The sequence below is a fragment of the Aythya ferina genome, assembly GCF_964211825.1.
Source record: "Aythya ferina genome assembly, chromosome: 3".
NCBI lineage: Eukaryota > Metazoa > Chordata > Aves > Anseriformes > Anatidae > Aythya > Aythya ferina.
In genome coordinates, this window is record NC_140298.1 from 74,831,039 (window position 1) to 74,849,782 (window position 18,744).

The 18,744-nt window shown below is 38.9% G+C and overlaps 2 protein-coding genes across 2 annotated transcripts in view; both read left to right on the top strand.

Annotated features, from left to right (window-relative positions):
- Positions 1-9,525, top strand: part of LOC311434044 (calcium homeostasis modulator protein 5-like) — a 30,825-nt gene extending 21,300 nt beyond the window's left edge. Inside the window, exons 2-3 of the mRNA XM_084513882.1 lie at positions 6,451-6,555; positions 7,306-9,525. Of these exons, the coding sequence (XP_084370008.1) occupies positions 6,451-6,555; positions 7,306-7,704 (504 nt within the window). The 3' untranslated portion in view covers positions 7,705-9,525. The remainder of the gene's footprint in view (positions 1-6,450; positions 6,556-7,305) is intronic.
- Positions 9,526-9,755: 230 nt separating this feature from the next.
- RWDD1 (RWD domain containing 1) lies at positions 9,756-17,489 on the top strand. The gene is made up of 7 exons (XM_084513883.1): positions 9,756-9,895; positions 11,153-11,218; positions 12,719-12,849; positions 13,465-13,608; positions 14,805-14,937; positions 15,567-15,629; positions 16,948-17,489. Exons 1-7 carry the CDS (start codon positions 9,823-9,825, stop codon positions 17,058-17,060), a joined length of 723 nt encoding a protein of 240 aa, XP_084370009.1. The 5' UTR covers positions 9,756-9,822; the 3' UTR covers positions 17,061-17,489.
- The last annotated feature ends 1,255 nt before the right edge of the window (positions 17,490-18,744 follow it).

The following is an 18,744-nucleotide window of genomic DNA, read 5'->3' on the forward strand; positions in this document are numbered from 1 at the left end:
TTACAAATATCCAGGAAGGTTCACCTTACTTTTTCTATTTTCACCTATGTCAATTTTGGTATTTTAATTAGTTCATATTTGGTACAAATTTAGACTATGATTACTAGGCAATTTAAAAATGAATCTGATACTTGTCTTTCCTTATACCACTTTTCTCCACATACATTCCCACTGAGTTCTCTCAGGAGAGCAAGTAAAAGGTTGTGGACTCATCTGAATGCCATGCAGTTATTAGATTCTAATTCATTAATAGATTCTGTGCTAGAGTAAAATTACATATATGTATATCTCCAGACACATAGAAAGCAGCAAATATGACTCATTTAGGATAAGGAAGATTATTTAAGAAAAAAATGGTAGCTTAAAATTATAAGACAAATCAACAACAAAAATAAGGACAATTATAAGCATGTTTTAGTCTTTCTTGTGCAAAAATATAATGATTGTAACATCTTTCATTGTACCCACAATGAGGTAGTCTGGACAACTGTACATTAAAATAAACCTCTTCCATTTTTTTTGTAGGTACTTGTCTGTCCCTGTAAAAGCTAACTCAATTTCCTAAGTGAAAATATTTAATAGGTACTTTCCATATCTAAATTTAAGTAAATTATAAAAGCCAGGCATTAAAATTCTCCAGATAATCACTTGCATTTCTAAATGGAGTCAGAGATGGATTTGTTTCTCAGATTGTCTCCAGCTGGCCACAAGCACCAAATATGTCTCTCACTGCAAGAGAATCCATATCCTGTAGGAGAATGTACTGCACTGCATTAAAAATAAATAAATAATCTCTAGATTATCATTAGCATAAATTATCTGCAGTGAAACCATCACAAAGCACTTAAGGCAACCCATAAGTGAACATCATTTTATTTATCTAGTTCTGAGTATAAGAATGAATTATTTCAATCTGAATTATTAATACTAAAATCATGAAGGATCACTGCAGCCCAGAAGGTGCAATGTTTGGTAAAGAACACATCAGCTTTGTTTGGAAGATACTCTATGTGCATACATGTATATACCTAACTGCTCATATATAATATGAGGCACTAGAGAGTATGTGCTATGTTTTGAAAGGTTTGCACATGCTAGAGAAAATGTAGCAGCAATGCTCTGTCCAAACAAGCTGGGAATTAAATGGCTCCACTGAGGGAATCAAGTCATTGGTAGCTTGAATCCACACCTTTAGGAACAGGACAAAGCCACCTTCATAATTTTAACTGCTGTCTGACTTGCAGCCCCATGTGAACAGTAGATGTTGGCACACACCTGGCAGCTGTTTAAATCATAACATAGCCTTCTCAGAATATATCCAAGGCAATTTGAATAGTGGGGATGTTAACATCACCCTCCACCTCCCTTCCTCTTACGTTTTTCAGGAGAGGATATTAGTCTTTAGCCCCAAGAACTGTTGGTGTGGTGCAAGGTTGGACTCAGTGATCTTGAAGGTCTCTTCCAACCTAGATGACTCTATGATTCTGTGACTGTTTGAGCATTACAGTTCTTCCCTCCCTTTATAATACACTGAAAACAAATATACACAAAACATCTCATGAAGTTCAAAGGCATGCATAAACATGTGCACCAGTATCCTGCCTCTTACAGTGGACTGGCTGTTATGAGAAAGCTGAAACTTCTAGGGCTAAGTACATGATCTCTTCAGTAGTCCAGTATCTAAGGATTCTCCCAAAAATGAATATTCCAGACCAGAATGCAACAGTGCATTTGGTGTTCAATATATTAAACAAAAACAAACAAACAAACAATCAAAAAATAAAAAAATACTTTGAGCCAAAATAAGAATATATTTCCCACCAAAAAAAAAAAAAAAAAAGGTATCCAAATAAGTACGATACAGGGTTGGGCTTTTGTTTGCTCTCTGTCTTCAGACTGACAGATTTTGTGCTAAATATTTCACACAGAGAACTGAGTTATTTCAAGCTGTAAGAATGTAACTGATGTGGGTTTGGAGATGCATGAAAAAAACAAAAAAAGTACTTGAGCACTGATTTCCCACATCGCAAATGAGGGCTCTTTCTCAGAGCCCAGTGTGGCTGCTGCTTTGGCTATGTTTCAGAAGAAAGTAGTACCATTGCTTTCACCTTTCCTTTAGTGCCCTATCTGGGAAGCATTTTCAGCCTGAACTGCTGAAAATTCCTTGGTTTGGTTACAGAGCCCAGGAACAGCTTTCCAAGGGAATGTTCTCAGATTCAGGCACCTACTTTCTGTGGAAACTCACTGCAGACACCTAACATCTCTATAAATTTTCCCTGTAAAGCACAGCTGAAGCAAAAGATGTAAGTTAATAAATAAATAAATAAATAATCATTAACTGGTTTCTAATTTTCCCTTAAAATGTAGTTTATTGATGGTTTTCTCACCAGTGCCTGTCCTGGTTAATGGGAAAGGAATTTCTCCCTTAACCAGGCTAAAGAGTCCATGAAAATGGCTTGGCAACCTGAAGCCAACCCAGGACCATGCAGAATGCAGGATATGGACCATGCACCCCTAAGCTGCCCCAGAAATCTGTTGTGCAGGTACGACCTAAGAGCACAGGCAGGCTTGACGCCCACTGAAAACCATAGAATCACAGAATTGTTTGGGTTGGAAGGGACCTTAAAGACCATCCATTTCCACCCCCCTGCCATGGGCAGGGACACCTCCCACCAGACCAGGTTGCCCAAAGCTCCATCCAGCCTGGCCTTGAACACCTCCAGGGATGGGGCATCCAAAGCTTCCCTGGGCAGCCTGTGCCAGTGCCTCACCACCCTCTGAGTAAAGAATTTCTTCCTAACATTTAATCTAAACTTATCTTTTTTCAGTTTAAAGCCACTACTCCTTGTCCTATCCCTACACTCCCTGACAAAGGGTCCCTCCCCAGCTTTCCTGTAGGCCCCCTTTGGGCACTGGAAGGCTGCTATAAGGTCTCCCCGGAGACTTCTCTTCTCCAGGCTGAACGACCCTAACTCCCTCAGCCTGTCTTCATAAGAGAGGTGCACCAGCCATCTGATCATCTTCATGGCCTTCCTCTGGACTTACTCTAAAAGGTCCAAAATGCAGCTAGAGGAGGCACAGCACATCAGCCTTTTGACTGCTTGGTGATGAAAACACTTGTGCAGGATGGAAGAGACCAGGGTTCAGTCTCATCCTCTGAAATCCACAGGAATAAAATCTTCAGATGAAAAATAGAGGAAAACCCCCTTTTTTCCTCTACCCTTTCTTGACCACAACATAACAAAATCCAAATCTTTTTCTGATCCAATAAGATACCAGCTAAGCATGACTGCTAGAACTGAGTCAGGTGGAGTCAGCTTCTTCCCAACACCTCAACACCCACAATGACTGGAATGAGATGAGTGAGTGAGTTTTGACTAGATAAGGCAGGCAGATGAACTGAAACCAACCTCTCTCTTCTGCCACAGCAGCTTTATTTCAATAAAAAAACAAATGAGTACAAAAAAACTGTTTTATGCATATGGAAGGATAGGAAGATGTAATATGTATTCTAATCAACATATTGTAACAGAAAATAGCAAACCATGCTCAGTTCTTCAGAAAAAGCACTTATTCTGATAATGAAGTTCCTGGCAGAGAATTCAAGCTGACGGAGCCCTGCAAAATGACAAGGAAAAACACAGCTAAGGTTTGCCCATGTATTGCTATTTGCCTCAGACATCAACTACAATCCTCTCTTTGCCTCAGAGGTGAGCTGGCTGTCACCCCAGGCTGCAGTACCTTGGATCGCATTCAATCCTAACTCCTCCTGGGCATCAGATAAAGAGACTAGATGTCTACCTCAGGACTCTGGGTTGCTCTGCAAAGGCGACTACTTAAAGGTTTGATGTGCCGCCCAAGCTCTTAATTGGATCCAACCTGTAATTTGTTCCACAATAGGATGACCCAGCAGGGCTTTTTACAGCACAACATGAAAGCAAATGCAGAAAAAGTGACAATGCAGCACTACAAAGTTGTTTTATTGATTGTATAAATTGCCTCATTCAACAGCCTTAGGCTGATTATGAATATTTCAGTGTTGTGCACCTCTTCAGTTTCACATCTAATGTGCTTCTGGAGTAAACAAGTGATGCTTGGGAAAGCCTGCCTCCTTTATAAGCAAAAAGGGTGCCCAAAGAAAGCTCAGCAGCAATCAATTGGAGATTTTAAAGAGAACTGAGGCACAATGGAAGAATCGTATAAAGCACATTTTCAAAATAATTCTGTAATAGGCAACTGGGTTTGTTCTACTGAATTTAAAGGAGGCAAATTTTATCAAAATATAATACCACTAGTTAATTAAAAAAATATATATATAAATATCAAAAAATCTGTGTTGTTGAAAGAAAATGAATCTTCACAATTCAGACAGCACTGGTCATTTTGTTATGGTACTACACTGCCCAAACAACCAAGAACTTAACAACAGATTCCAGAAAAGTAGTGGCAAAGTGCTGATGGAGGTTTCAACACATTTCTCTAACACTTTTAATTTAGTGGAATGGTGTTGCATGGATTTGTGAGCCAAATGTCAGCAAGGGCCTCATTCATAGATTGTGAATGAGGATGGGACAAGCAGATGTCCACACTAAAAATGCACTAGAGGAATAGGGTCTTGCCTTGTAAATAGGCAAGACTTGTTTGTTTGTTTGTTTGTTTAAACTGGCTACTTTTTTTTCCTGTTCTTGGTAATAATCTTTATATTACAGGCAGTTAGACTTCTTAGAACCTAGATGTTTACAGGCATTTGCATATTCACCACCAAATCAGACAGGAGTGTACAGGGGACAGAACTACCGGATGGCATGACCTTAAACAAAGTGCAATCTGGACAAAATCACCAGGAATTAAATGTTTTAAACTAACCTCTGATTAAGGCTTGATTTGTGAGAGGCACCGAGAACCCAGCTCATGCATCCTAGTATAGAAACCAGCTCTGGAATGCATAACTAAAAAATTTCTATCTACTCTGCCCACAGAGGGGTTGACGATACCTACACAAAATCTTAGAAATCTGAATTGTGAACATGCTATACAAATGCCAGCTGTTATCATGAGTACATCTGAAGCTGGCTTGACACCACATGAATAGCAAATTATACATTAACACAGAAAATCTTTCTGAAGGAGACAGCCTAAAGGAGTGTTCAATGCTGTCACAAAATGAGACATGCCGGTTTCTTGCCAACCTCAGGTGAAACAATAAAATCTTCGTGGTCCAACAGCTAACCACATCTCAGACTCCAGAACTGGGGAAGCAAATAGAACCAGAACTGACATTAAATGTTAACAGAATTGGGATTCCAAACTTTGTGCAGCTTACAGTATCCTTTCCATTTTTATCTTAATGTTGAAACATTTTAAAAAGACCTTTTTTTTTATTATTGACCCACTCAACAAGGATTTCTTTGTTTTGTTTTGGCTTGTTTTTCTCTGTGCTTGTTTGCTTTGTTTTTAATAAAGAATAGGTGAAAGCATTTATTCTTTTTCCCCCCATTTTTCTCCATTTTTTCCCCTAGTCCTACATCATCCTTCTGCTAATTACCAATGATTAGAAAATTGCTGGCCAACTGCCCCTGGCAGGGTAGCAATCAGTTTACTAGCATTGCATGACCTTCACAAGGTAGGGAGGACTGATTGGTGGTTTTAGACAATTAGCAAGGGGCTGGCAGAGCTCACAATTGCTTAAATGCTGAATGTTCCTGAACTGCTGAGGGAAATTACTGGATCAATTAAAGCATGTGACTGGATGTCTGCAAGTAGATATAAAGCTAGTAAACAAGCTTTGGACTGTTAAGGAGCAAAGTTAAAAATTAGTTGAAGGGGAAAAACTAGCAGTTGTTTGTGTTTGTTTGTTTGTTTTTTTGTGGTTGTTTTATTTTGAGCTATTGGAATTGATTTGTTTCCAGTGTAGTCTGCTACTAATGTTAGTTAACTACAATTAAAAACTGTTATTAATTTAAGGCAAAAGCATCTGGTAAAGTGTAAGATCTAAAAATGACTTTCCTTCCAAAGTGGCCAACTTTTCTAAAAGGCAAAGAGGTTGTTATTGCTAATGCTATAATTGCAATATTGACAATCGGTGGGCAGCAACTCTTCTCTTTCTTTACGTTCAGCTGTCCCTGTCATGTGGGGCAGAACCTCATCTACGGGCTGGCCTTCCTAGGCGTTCCTGCGCTGATCCTTCTGGTTGTTGGCTATGCTCTGAACAACCAGACTTGGAGACTGGTCACAGGCAAAAGGTCTCCCCTTCAGGCAGAGGGCACGCAGAACCAGCTGCTGCAATGCAAACTGACCTGCTTTGTGCTGTGCAGCATCACCGGGAGGGCACTGGTTGCTCCTGTAACGTGGCTAGCGGTCACCCTGATAAATGGCTCCTACTACGTGTGTGCCATGAGCGAGTATGTCTCTGTATATTATTATGGAGCTAATCCTAATATTACGGCTAGTGACCGCAAAAAGATTCTGGCTGCGTTCCCTTGCAGTCAGTTAGTTCCTCCAGAGCTGAGCCGGGCAAGAGACGAAGTGATTCTCCTACTCCGATACCAGTCACAAGTAAGTAACTCATGTTTCTGCTGTGAGAGATGTTGCCTGCAGATCTAATTTTATCAGTGAGTTAATTCAGCAGGGAAAGTGTGAGGATAAAACAGGATCAATATCTTTTGCCTTGAGTGCCAAATCTGTGTTTTGAAGCCTGCTTTGTTCCAGTAAGAGTAATTAAATTTTCAGTATGCAAGTTATTACTTCTGACTGTCCCATTTGCTACCTGCTACTGGAGGATGCATTCCTGTATGTTGAGAAGTACCTCCAAATAAGACCAATGGAAGTCTGAGAGCCACTGGAGGGCAGGAAGATTCTTGATTTGAACATAAGCAATGTGACTAAAGGACTGAGAGAGCACCACATAAGCCAAATTTAAGTTCTGTGTGTTTTTTTCTTCTTTTAGATCAGACTCAATTCTAGGAGCTTACATGTGAGATAAATACTAGAGGGAATATTAAGTTGTTACTTCAAAGAAAATTGATTTTAAATGGGGTGTAAGATAATTTGGGGGCTTCTCTGTTACATCCTTAACATACCCTACAACAGAACTTCCTTAAACTTGATGGGAATAAATGTATTGCATGGCTGGTTGCAGTGGGCAGGGGACTGGTTATGATGGCTGACAAGGTCTAAACCTAGCAAGCGACTACTGCCATCTCATTCAGGAAAAGCAAATAATGATTGTCTTATGGACTTCTTAACACTCAGAAGTGACCGCTATGGGTATTCTCATCTGTAACAGCTTTTCTTTGTTTGTGGAAGGTGGCTGGCTGGCTTCTGATCGCTGTGGTAGTCATCACCGTCTTCCTGTCTTACTGCTTGGCAAGCTGTTTCTCCCCACTCAGCTTCCTCCACTTCAGATACTGGACCAGCTATGTCCATAATGAGCAGGAGCTCTTTGATGAAGCGACAGACCAGCACTCCAAGCTCTATGCCATACAGCACATAAGGAAGTTTTTCGGCTTTGTCCCAGGGAGTGAAAACGTAGGAGAAATCCGCATCCCATCTCTCAGAGAGTGGCAAGCCATTTCTGGACTGGCCTTCCTGAAACTAGTGGATGAGGAGCATTATGACTACAGCCTCCTCCATGACTGGGCGCTCAAGGGTTCAGTAGACAGGAAATACCTGAAGCTTGATGAAGACCCTGTGACCACCACTTAGCTCTGAGGGTCTGAACCCCACCAACACTTCGTAGAAAAACAGGAATGTGTCTAGCTCAGCTTCACACCTGAGCTGCTGCAGAACTTTCTGAGACATGATTGGCTCATGAGCTTTATGTAATAATACCTTGTTACTGTAGTCCTTTGGGTGCTTATAGGTATCTCCTGATGGTGTCTAACTCCTGTGAGATGTGATGGTTTACATCCAGATTGCCTTGTAGCACTTCTGCAAAAAGGATGAGTTTTATTGGGAAAGAAAGTTATCCCCAAATGCTTTTTCTTCCCACCCATTAGCTATTAATTTAAGTATTTTTATTTTTTTTTTAGATTCTGAGCAATTAAATTGTATGAGCCTGATCCATTCTGTGCAAAGTAAAAGTATATACCCAGCTTTGTCTTACTGACCCCTAGCAGAAATGCCTTATTTTCCCCTTCCACTTCTTTCTTATATTATGTGAATTAAATTTACTGAGCTAACCACAAATTAAATCTGTTGATATAGCAGTACAGAAGAAACATAAGGAAACTTCAGCAACAAAAGCTAAATCTAGATATACTGATAAGAGAACTTTGAGTTCTGCTTAAAAAAAAAAAAAAAAAGATAAAATGCTCACTAAGATGCACTGGATGGAGGGGTTCAGCATGTAGCAGCTCTTTTTTTTTTTTTCTTTTTAAAAAAGACACTATATGTGAAATAGAAATAGCAGAGTCAACCTCACTTTCCTTTTGCATGTACTACAGAAACTGTCAGCTTCCACCTGTGTGCCAGCCTACTACACAAATAGCAAATCAGGATGGGAAAATCTCACTCTAGAGTAAGGTTTGGGGGGGGGGAATACAATTTGGTCATTCTACTGTGCCCATAAGTATTACTGTGGTTAAAAGCTATTGTTGTTTTTTATTTTAATGAAAAAAAAAAAGATTTAATGAAGTTTTTATCTTAATTCTGCATGTTATGATGTGATGTTACTAACTGATATGTCTCCTTTAGCTCCCTGTGCACGTGCTTCGGGCTAGAAGCACGGACAAATGGACAACACAGGTTTTTCCTAATGCTTCTTGTATTGCCTTGCTGCCAGCAGGGTGTGCTACAAAGCCACATACTAGATCACAGGATGCTATCTGCTGTTTGGGGGGGGGCGGGAGACAAGTTTTCAGTTGGAGAAATACAGTTATTTAGCACTTCCTATCATGAAATGCAGGAGCCAAGAGTATGTTAAAAAGCAGGCCTTGGTAAGTGTGCATAGTCTTCCTTTAAGAGTTAAAATCCTAAAAGCAAGCACTTCTGGGCATGCAAGAGATGTATATGCTGAATAGCTGGAATAATGCATATTTTACATCACTAAACAAATTCTTATGAATTCACAAGTATGTATTTCACTTGAATCCTAAACTTTCTGGTAATCGTACTCCATGGTTTGTATGACAAGCTTGGAAGCCAAGTATCTGCTAGTGAGCACAATTGCTAATTTCACTTCAAATTCTTTGGGTTTCTTGGTGTGGTTTTAACTATGTGCAGTCTGTGAACCATGCAATTGATTTGTGTATCTGAAAGTTTCTGCGAAATCCTATGTTGTCTTCAGAGTTGAAATGAAGGAGGGGGGAAACAGCTGCTACCTTTATTTTGTGTAGTTTTGTACTTTATCCCTTGTTTTATGGTGCTGCTGTGAAATGATACGGGACTTGTAGATAAGCGAAAGTGAGCCGTCAGCCTTTTACTTGTTGTGGGAGTGTAACTTTTAAGTGACCCTTCGTGTTTCCCAGCTACTGTTTTAAACTAAAGTGTAAAAATAAAATAAAAATATGGGGTCACACTTCCGAAGGAGGAGCTTTGTGTGCCGTGGTGATGTCTGCCTGCCCCTACACCGCTGGAGCATAGCCCTGTCGGGCTATGCAGCCCTGCAGGCAGCCTGCAGCTGCGGGGGACCCCAGCACAGAACACGGGCATGCAGGTTAGCGTTAATTGCGCTAATTACCCTTCCTGATGAAGGGAACATCCCCCAAAAGCCCAAAGCCATCCACGGCCGATCGGGGCGGCGCCAGGCCTGCCTAGCCGCTGTGCGGCGCGGGGCGGCGCAGCGCAGGCGCCTTGCGGGGGGCGGGCGGCCGGCGGCGGGCGATGACCGACTACAGCGAGGAGCAGCGCAACGAGGTGGAGGCCCTGCAGTCCATCTACCCCGACTCCTTCACCGGTGAGCGCCGCCCCCCGCGCCTCAGCCACGGCCCGACCCGCGGCCGGCCCCGAGCCGCCGCTGCGGAGCTCGCGGTATCGCTGCCGGCTCCTTCTGTGAGGGCCTCGGGTGCGGGAGTGGGCGCCGGGGAGTCGCTGAGGGTTTGCTGCGTGCTCGCCATCTGCCCTGCCTCGCTTCGTGAGGGCGGCTGCCGGCAGCGCTTCTCTATGGAGTTCACCTGAAAAATCTGCTTCTGTTCTCCGCGGTTATCTGCTAAAGCTGTGTGAGGCGGTCTCTGGTTGCTGAGGGTGCTGAGTCAGTTGTTGTGATGTTATTTTCATATCCTGGCCCTTTTTGCTTCTGTGCTCTCAAGTAATGCGCTTGTACCCAAAGGAGGAAGGATTATGAAAAGATTGTGATAGCGATATATAAACAGATAGGTAAAATTCAGTCAACAAATCGTGTCTACTAGATCATTTATAGGTTATATCCGTGATCCAGGCTAAGCCCAGTTCAAGAATTTGGTCTGCAACTCACGCTTGAGTGATGGGGTGAAGCCGTCTAGTCCTTGACAGTAGGTTATAGAGCTTGCTCCCATTATTTATTTATTTTTGTCTACTTAAAACTGCTTGTTGTCTGTCTTCTAGCAGCCTCCTTCCCAGCTGGGCGCTAAAAGTGACCATACTTTGCTTTTGGAGGTGAACTTGACTGCTCACAGATTTAATTTTTGGTATTGACTGTTTAAAGCTCCTCCTTTTAGGCTACTTCCAGACCTATGCTCTTGAAGGAACGTGTATCTTTTTGTGTACCATTGTGTATCATTGTGTATCTTTTTGTTTTAAGAAACATTTGTTACTTTAAGCTGTTCTAAATACAGTAGAAGGAACAGATACGCTGTAAAGTCTAGGGCCACCAATGCACTGGATACCTACCATACATACCTAGCACAATACAGCAGACTAGTTTTGGGATCTTTCTGCACACACTTGTTGCTCTGTCACGAGTCATTTAGTGGTAGGTACATCTGCACTCTTTCTTTTCATGGAGAAACCTTTTGGTATTGTTGATGTAATATGCTGTCAGTCAAAGAGCGCTTCAGACTATCCTAAGGAAAACAGTTGTTAACTGAAAAGAGCTTCTTAATAGGTTGAAAAGGCTCTGAATGCTGTAACGAGGTGCTTCTATGCCTCATTAGTCCTAGAGAAATTCAATTTCAGCGATGTGAAGTAGTTGTCTAATTTATGGTATCTTTCTTTTTTTACCACTCTTTTTTAACAGTATTGTCAGAAAAGCCAACGACTTTCACAATCACTGTGACGTCTGAAGCAGGTGAAAATGACGAAAGTAAGTTGATCACATCTTACAAAATAATAGTCTCCCCTCCTATATTATTAACATACAAGTTTACAACCATGTTTCAGTTTTAGTGTATATAACAACTTTCAACTTATGCTTCCTGGCTGCTCTTTTCCAAAGTCTACTTCCACTTTAAGTATCTTACATTTATTAAGCTACTGTAGAAAACCTCTTCCAGGGGCTGGGTAAAAATAAATGTCCTTCTCTCTAGACTGTAAAGTTGTGGAGATCAAACAAGAAGTTTTTCATTCACATGGCGTTGGAAACCTAATGCCTGAACTGTCCGTACTGGCCCCAGAACAGCTGTTCTGTCCCATGCTCATTCATTTCAGGGTAGCTTATGATTGTTGCTGTAAAGTGTTGATTTAGTTATTGTTGTGGAGCAGTTTCTGAAAGCTGAAATAACTATTTAGGGTTATTAAACTGTACTTAGGATAGCTTCAACAATGCATTACGATTGATTTGCTGGATTGGTTCCTTTCCACGAAGGTCAGAGCCATGGCTTACCCAGAGGAAGATATGTGTGAAAGACGGAATAGGGTTGTCATGTTTAAGATGGCAGAAAAACTTTCTCAACTACTGTAAAGTAAGGCACTGCGTGTGCAGAAAGCTCTTAAACTTTATCATCCTGTGAAGTATCTGTCCAAAATTTTTCTTACAGAAGGGCTGACTGTAGTTATTGTGCTCTTAGTATGTTGCTGCTGGGGCCATCAGCATCTGGTGCCCTTCTGGTATGGAAAGGCTTTGTGGTGCTCCAAAATACTCTGGCACATCCAAGAATGCTTTAGCTCTCAGGATGGTAGGTGCATGAATTTGAAATTTCTGGTATCAGCACAAGTGTGCTCAGCTGAGCTCTGCAAGTGTCTTTGGGTGAACTTTGGGTGTTCTGGCAGGATGCACGAAAGGAAGGAACTTGATTCTTTGTTGGCCTTGTTGCCTTGTTAACCTAGCTCTGGGTGGCATCAGGTTGAGTGTGTGATTGTTAGGAAGCTCTTTTGGCTTATTAACATCTTTTGGATACTTGTGTTCTTGTGATAGTATGCATGTGGAACCCTGTTTCCTGATGCAGTGGTTGATACTCCAACCAGATATCCAGAATTTAAAGCATTAGTGGGCTGAGGTTTTGTCTAAATCTGTTTGTTACGACTCAGCCTTGTTTTCTCCAGCAGTGAGTGGGATGTAGGGGAAAAGAGGTTACTATGCCCACTCTTGCACGGAAAGTTTTTGAGTCGTCTTAAAGTCCTTTCAGGCATGAATTTCCTGGATTAGTTTCTATAAGGGTAAATTTCACAGTCTTCATTTCTCACCACTCTTGCCTTATATTTAAATCTTTTTATATAGTTTTAATATCTGTGTAAGATGGCTGTTTCTTTAAGAAAAGATTGTTTTCCTACTGTGAAATCTTTAGGCTACTGATGCAACAGAAGAACATACGATTAGAGTTACATAAAGTAGTCACTATAAGAATTGCATTTTTTTGTCTTGTAGCTGTCCAAACAACACTTAAATTTACCTATAGAGAAAAATATCCTGATGAAACTCCACTGTATGAAATTGTCTCCCAGGAGAATCTTGAAGATAATGATGTCACAGACATAATAAAACTGTTAGAACAACAGGTAAGGAAAATGGAATACCTCGATTGATCTTGATATCACTTTCTTGATATCACTTCTCATTTTAGCCAGAATTTATCCCTCAAGTCAGTTGTTCTCTGAGCGGATGGCCTACTGATGAAATATATTCCATACTGTAAGGACTGACTTTGAACTTGGAATTTGGTAAATAACACTAGTGAGGTAAATGACATTACAGAGGTAAAATATAGGGCTAATTCAGTGTGCACAGATGAAATGGAAGTGTGCAATGAAATTGCACTATAGGCTATAAGCTCTATAGGCTATAGGGCTTTCCCTCTTGGCATTTCTGTCTTACAGTGAATTCATGTAACTGTGTATTTTGGAAATAAGCCACTTCTATTTTATTTGGAAAGATTAAAAAAAAATACTTTTGCCTTAATTCTTTTCAATAACATAATTATTTTGGGGTAGACAAGATACTCTTCAATCCTCGGCATTAGAGAGAGTACATTGTGAAGGTATGAGGAGGAAACACTTTTCTGTTTTTGATTCAGTAATTCTTGTCAAGTCGTGTCTGCCTTACAGATACATGCATTAAGCTACAGAAGGTATGAGGTTCTCCTTCTGTTTGAGATTGCCTTCTTTGTGTTGTAGGCAGAAGAAAATTTAGGAATGGTAATGATCTTCACTCTAGTCTCTGCAGTACAGGAGAAATTAAATGAAATAGTGGATCAAATAAAAACACGAAGAGAAGAGGAGAAGAAACAGAAAGAAAGAGAAGCAGAAGAAGAAGAGAAAGTATGTAAAACACTGTTTCTAACAAAAAAATTATTAAAGATTTTCCTTTTTTTTTTTTGTTTGCCTTTTTTATGCATGGGTTTGATGCGGGAACAGCTGTGGGCTAGATGTTCCTCTCAATGCAGCTCAAAGTTGATGTAATTAAAACTTACAGACTAGAACATACTTGAGTGATTTCCCCCATCCAACCATTTTCTGAAGCAGTCTTTCCAGAGGTGTTTTGCACATTCACAGTCACCTCTAGCATTACTTCTTAAGGCTGGAGCGTGGATTTTTCCCTAAAAACAAAAGACACTGTATCCAGTTTCTTGTTTGAAGAGGCAAGAGGGAGTAGGTAATAAAATAAATAAATAAATAAATAAAAAGGATAGTATGTGCTGTGCTGCACACAGGCTGCTCTTGGTCTAAGGAGGTGTCTCATCCTTGGTAGACAGAGCAGGTAGAGTGGAAGCAGTGGGACCAGTCTTCAGGACATGGTTTGTCCTCCCTACACGTTTTTTACCAACTACTGTGAAATAGTTCTCCATCCATGGGATGTGCTGGAGTAACTACTTAAGTCTTCACTTACTTCTGTAGCTAGAGGGAAATGGAACTTGGAAGGTTCAGTATTTCTGAAAATGGCAGGAAAAAAAACACAAAGCAGCCCTTTTTCTCTGTTAACAAGAGAGAAGAGTATTTTTTAATAGAAAGATTCCAAAAATATAAAAATATTATTTTATGTAAAATGTAAAATATTATTTATATTTTATATAATAAAATACAAAAATATAAAACTCCAAAAATATAAGAAGAAATTTATATTTCTATAGAAAATTCCAGTCCAGATTGCATGTAAGAGGTGATAAGAAGTGCTGCCTATTTAAGGACAACCTCTATAAGTGATATTTTGCTAACCATTACACTCACTTTAGGTCAAAAATAGTATTTAGGATTTTTCCATAATAATTGCTACCTCCGTGCAGCACTCTGAAGGGTGAGTTCCGTGATGCAAAATAAAATAAAATGAAAAAACAGTAAGAATGTGTTTGCATATGCTTGGGTTTAGGATTACTTTATCAGAATGTTTTACAGCAAGCAGATGTGTCTGGGATGCTGTAATTTAAACAAGGAAGAGAATGCTTATCTTTACTCCTAGCTGTGCTAGGTGATGGTATTTGCGGATTTATTTTCTGCTCTTTTTTTTTTTTTTTTTTTAGCAACGTTTTCATGGCACTCCTGTTACAATTGAGAATTTCCTAAACTGGAAAGCAAAGTTTGATGCAGAACTCCTAGAAATAAAAAGGAAAAAAATGAAAGAAGATGAACAAGCAGGCAAAAATAAATTAAGCGGTATGATATAAAACTGGTTCTGAAGCTTTTGCAATATTATCAGAATATCATGACGAGCCTTAAAAGTAATCTTAACACTTAAAGACAATAGTAGTAACTAAACTTTTAAAATAGTATTAAATTATTATTCTTCATGTTTCGTGAAGTCTTTTTGTGTGTTGTATTGGGTTAAATACAGCTTAAACACAGTTCAAGATTTCTGCTGAAGTCATTAAGGTTCCCAAACCACATTTAAGCTTCTTTGGTTTTATGCCAGATGGTATACCACTTTGAGCATTGTTCTGGCAGAAATAGTTGGGTATTGTTAAACAACAGAAAGGCTCTACATCAGACAGTTTACAGATTTGGCCTTTTCTTCCCCTACCTCCCAACTAGAAAGGCTTTACTTTGTATGATGTGATGTTTTCTTCACAGATGTAGAAGCTGGTGACTGATGTACAGATCCATCTTGTTTTTCCTTTATGCCCTATCCATCTGAAAAGATGGAAAAAGCATCTTATCTCCAGTTCCCACAGAGGTTTTCTTGTGGAATGCAAGATGAGGACCGATGCAGGAAGGACAGAGCATAGGCTTTTATTTCACAATTCTGCTTGGTTATATTTATTTATTTATTTATTTTTAACTTATAGGGAAACAGCTGTTTGAAATGGATCACAACCTTGACACATCTGACATCCAGTTCTTGGAGGAAGGTAAATTTCTGTTTGTTTCCACCACTGAAAGACAGTGGCTCAATTTTTTTTTTTCTATTAGCCAGCCTTCTTGACCCCATTTCAGTCACACATCTCAAAGTTCTATGTTCTTTTCCCTGAACTTCAACACCAATAATGAACATCTTGTATATCAAATTAAATGTTACTTTTCTCTGTGCAATGCATTTCTTCTTTGTGCTTTTGTGTAGGTTTGTCTATTATCTTACTGAAAATAATGTTCTGGTGCCAGCTGAACATTTTGTAAGACTATGCCCAAAGACATAAAACTTGCAAGTCTGTTGAAGATGAATCAACTCACAGTCACATACCATCTATTTCATTTGCTGTACCTCCTTTTAGTGTTCTAGTTTAAAAGACTGATCTTGAGTTAGGGCAATCCTGTAATGTAACTGCATTATCTCTTGGCATTGAAAAGAAACACCCAGGCAGAAGAGTCTAGTTTTATGTGAATGTAACAACTTAATAATAAAAAAAAAAAGTTGTACATGAATGTCATTGAATATAAACTTGAAATGGCAGTCATAGAGGATTTGTTTCTTCTTTTTTGAGGGCATAATTTAACCTTGCCTTCCTCCCAAAATGCTTAAAGTGAAGTTGGGTTATTGACACAACATTTTACTGTCTCAAAGGAGGAACAGATTTCACCTCTGTATTTGGGCTCTATCCCTGAATGAGTTGGATTAATGTGTTAACTTTTAATCATTTCAGACGAAAATATAAAAGTATGTAAAGCTTCAGCTTTCTTTTATAATTTAAATCTAAAAAATTATGTTATATATTACTGACTGTCTAAAGTAGTTGTCTGCCTTTCAAATTTGCTTGCTGAGAAAATACTTTTTAAAGAATAATTCTGTATGTTCTGATGTTCCTTATTGTGTGTATTTTTATAGATATATGGGAATTTCTGGGAAAATTGTCTTAAGAATACATGGGAATATTCATTTTATTTTTGTACGTATAATTAGTAATAATTACTAATGGTAATAATTAGTAATAGGAAGGATTATATGGAAAATGGTTTCATAAGAATTAAGCAATACAAACTGAACGTAGTTTACTCAAGAAGGTTTAAAAACAACATTAGAATTCAAGCAAGACTGAGGAGACTTAGAACTTAAGTCTGAGTATATAAGAGAAAGAGGATTAAAATACACAAAATAACAAACAGCAAATGTTCAGTGCCGTTCTTTTCAAAGAATGAATGTACAGAGAATGAATATACAAGCATTGTGTATTTTGTTGTTCAGGTACTGTTTTCTTCTTGCATAAAAATAAATTATTTTTCTGTTCTTTGCAGCTGGAAACAGTGTGGAGGTTGATGAATCTTTATTCCAAGAAATGGATGATTTAGAGTTGGAGGATGAAGAGGATGACCCTGACTACAACCCTGTTAATTTAGATAGCGATTAGATATTTTTTTGTACTGGCTCTGTCATCAGCATGGACTTATGTAAGGAGAGATAAGCAGGCAGAAAAGCCACAGCATCTGTGGTTGTAGTAGTGTGTATTGGTTTTATTTTTTTAAAGAAAAAATATTTTAAATCCAGGAGAACAGTCTTCTGATGACTTTCATTATAAATAAATTGACTTTAATATTTCAAATGAAAAATTTGAGGCATATTGTTCTGTCTGAAAATACTCTATTTTCTCTCTTTTTTTTTTTTTTTCCTTTCCACTTCTGTGAGTGTTCTGTGAAGAGACGTGACAAGAAGCAAAACATAAAGATGTCATAGCAGTCACTAAACACATCTACATGCAAAAGCCGAGCAGCTGTTCTGCTATCTTCCACCTAGGATATGCACGGGCAAGTTTAGTGAATAAAAGGGATCACATACTATGCAGGTTTTTTTTTTTCTTTGAAATTTTATTACACGCATTGCAAGTAGTGGTCAGTTCTGTTCTGATGTCCCAATTTACTAGCTGAACAGCTGCAGATTGGCAGCACTAGTCAACTTCTAATGAGGCATAGCCATATCCATTTTACTAAAGTAAAATCTTTTGCCATAGTTCAGGATAATAGTTTCAAAATGACTAGTTCAACTTTGTAGAAAAATAAATAAAATAAATAAAATAAAATAAAAAATAAAGAAAAATAAATCTGAGTCATACAGTCCTCTTAAAAAAATGTTTGATTTGTTTAGAAAAGGCTTTACAAAGCCCTTTTTTTTGTGCATTAAAAAACATCCATGCTTCTCCCTTCCCCCCCAAAAAAAAAAAAAAAAAGAATGTTTGTGAAAACAAACATTGTGAAAACACTATCAACAGAATACATTAACGGTATTTACAGAGTGCATGTAAGTTTGAACGTAACGAGAGTTGGTTTAGAAGCGTATTGTTGGCAGCCAGTAAAAGTCTTGACATACAGTAAAGGTGCATATCGACTAGTGGATGGGATGTTACACGGTTAACCATTCAGATGAGTTGCTTATGGAGCTACTAGCTTGATGGTAGACTCCTTCCCCCTTTGCATCTTCAAAAAAAAAAATACTACAAGAAGTGTGATATTCAAATAGGCTGTGGTTGAGACTGCGTCAGCTAGAAGGATGGTATGGAAGGTTTCAAGAAACTGATCTCCGAACAGAGAACCACCATGCACCTTGATTAGAAACTTCTGGATTTTAAAACACGTCTGGTAGATTGCCTTAGCTGCTCCAGCTTCAACCTTTGAAAAGAGGATTGCACTAAAGTGTCAGTGCTTAGAGGAGTAAAGAAATTTTGAACTTTAAGGTTTAGAAATTCCGTATGCAAGATGAGAGATTTCATTCCAGAAATAATTTAATGATATATAAGATTACCTGCTCGTGCCACTTGAGAACATCTGTTTAGGATGATCTGATATAACATGTTCCAGTAGTCATGTCTTTTTCTATTCAAGATGAATAAACAAGCATTTCTAATAGACAGAAATAAATGTTCAAGTACCCTATAAATGCTTTTATAAATTAACCACGTGCCTTTGTTCCTACCATCCTCTATTTGATCTTTTTAATTTTGGCACCTAAGAACTCCAGATAAGTGTCTAGGTTTCAGTGATGATGTATGTTTCAAAGCAATAAGCAGGATCTGTGTTCCAGCAGACGTTACCAAATATGCT

Excerpts from the sequence above, each read along its gene's own strand:
- RWDD1 (XM_084513883.1), top strand. The coding sequence starts at position 9,823 with ATGACCGACTACAGCGAGGAGCAGCGCAACGAGGTGGAGGCCCTGCAG. Across the intron at positions 12,850-13,464 it reads TAAAACTGTTAGAACAACAG|GCAGAAGAAAATTTAGGAAT; the intron begins GTAAGGAAAATG and ends TTTGTGTTGTAG. Across the intron at positions 15,630-16,947 it reads CATCCAGTTCTTGGAGGAAG|CTGGAAACAGTGTGGAGGTT; the intron begins GTAAATTTCTGT and ends TGTTCTTTGCAG.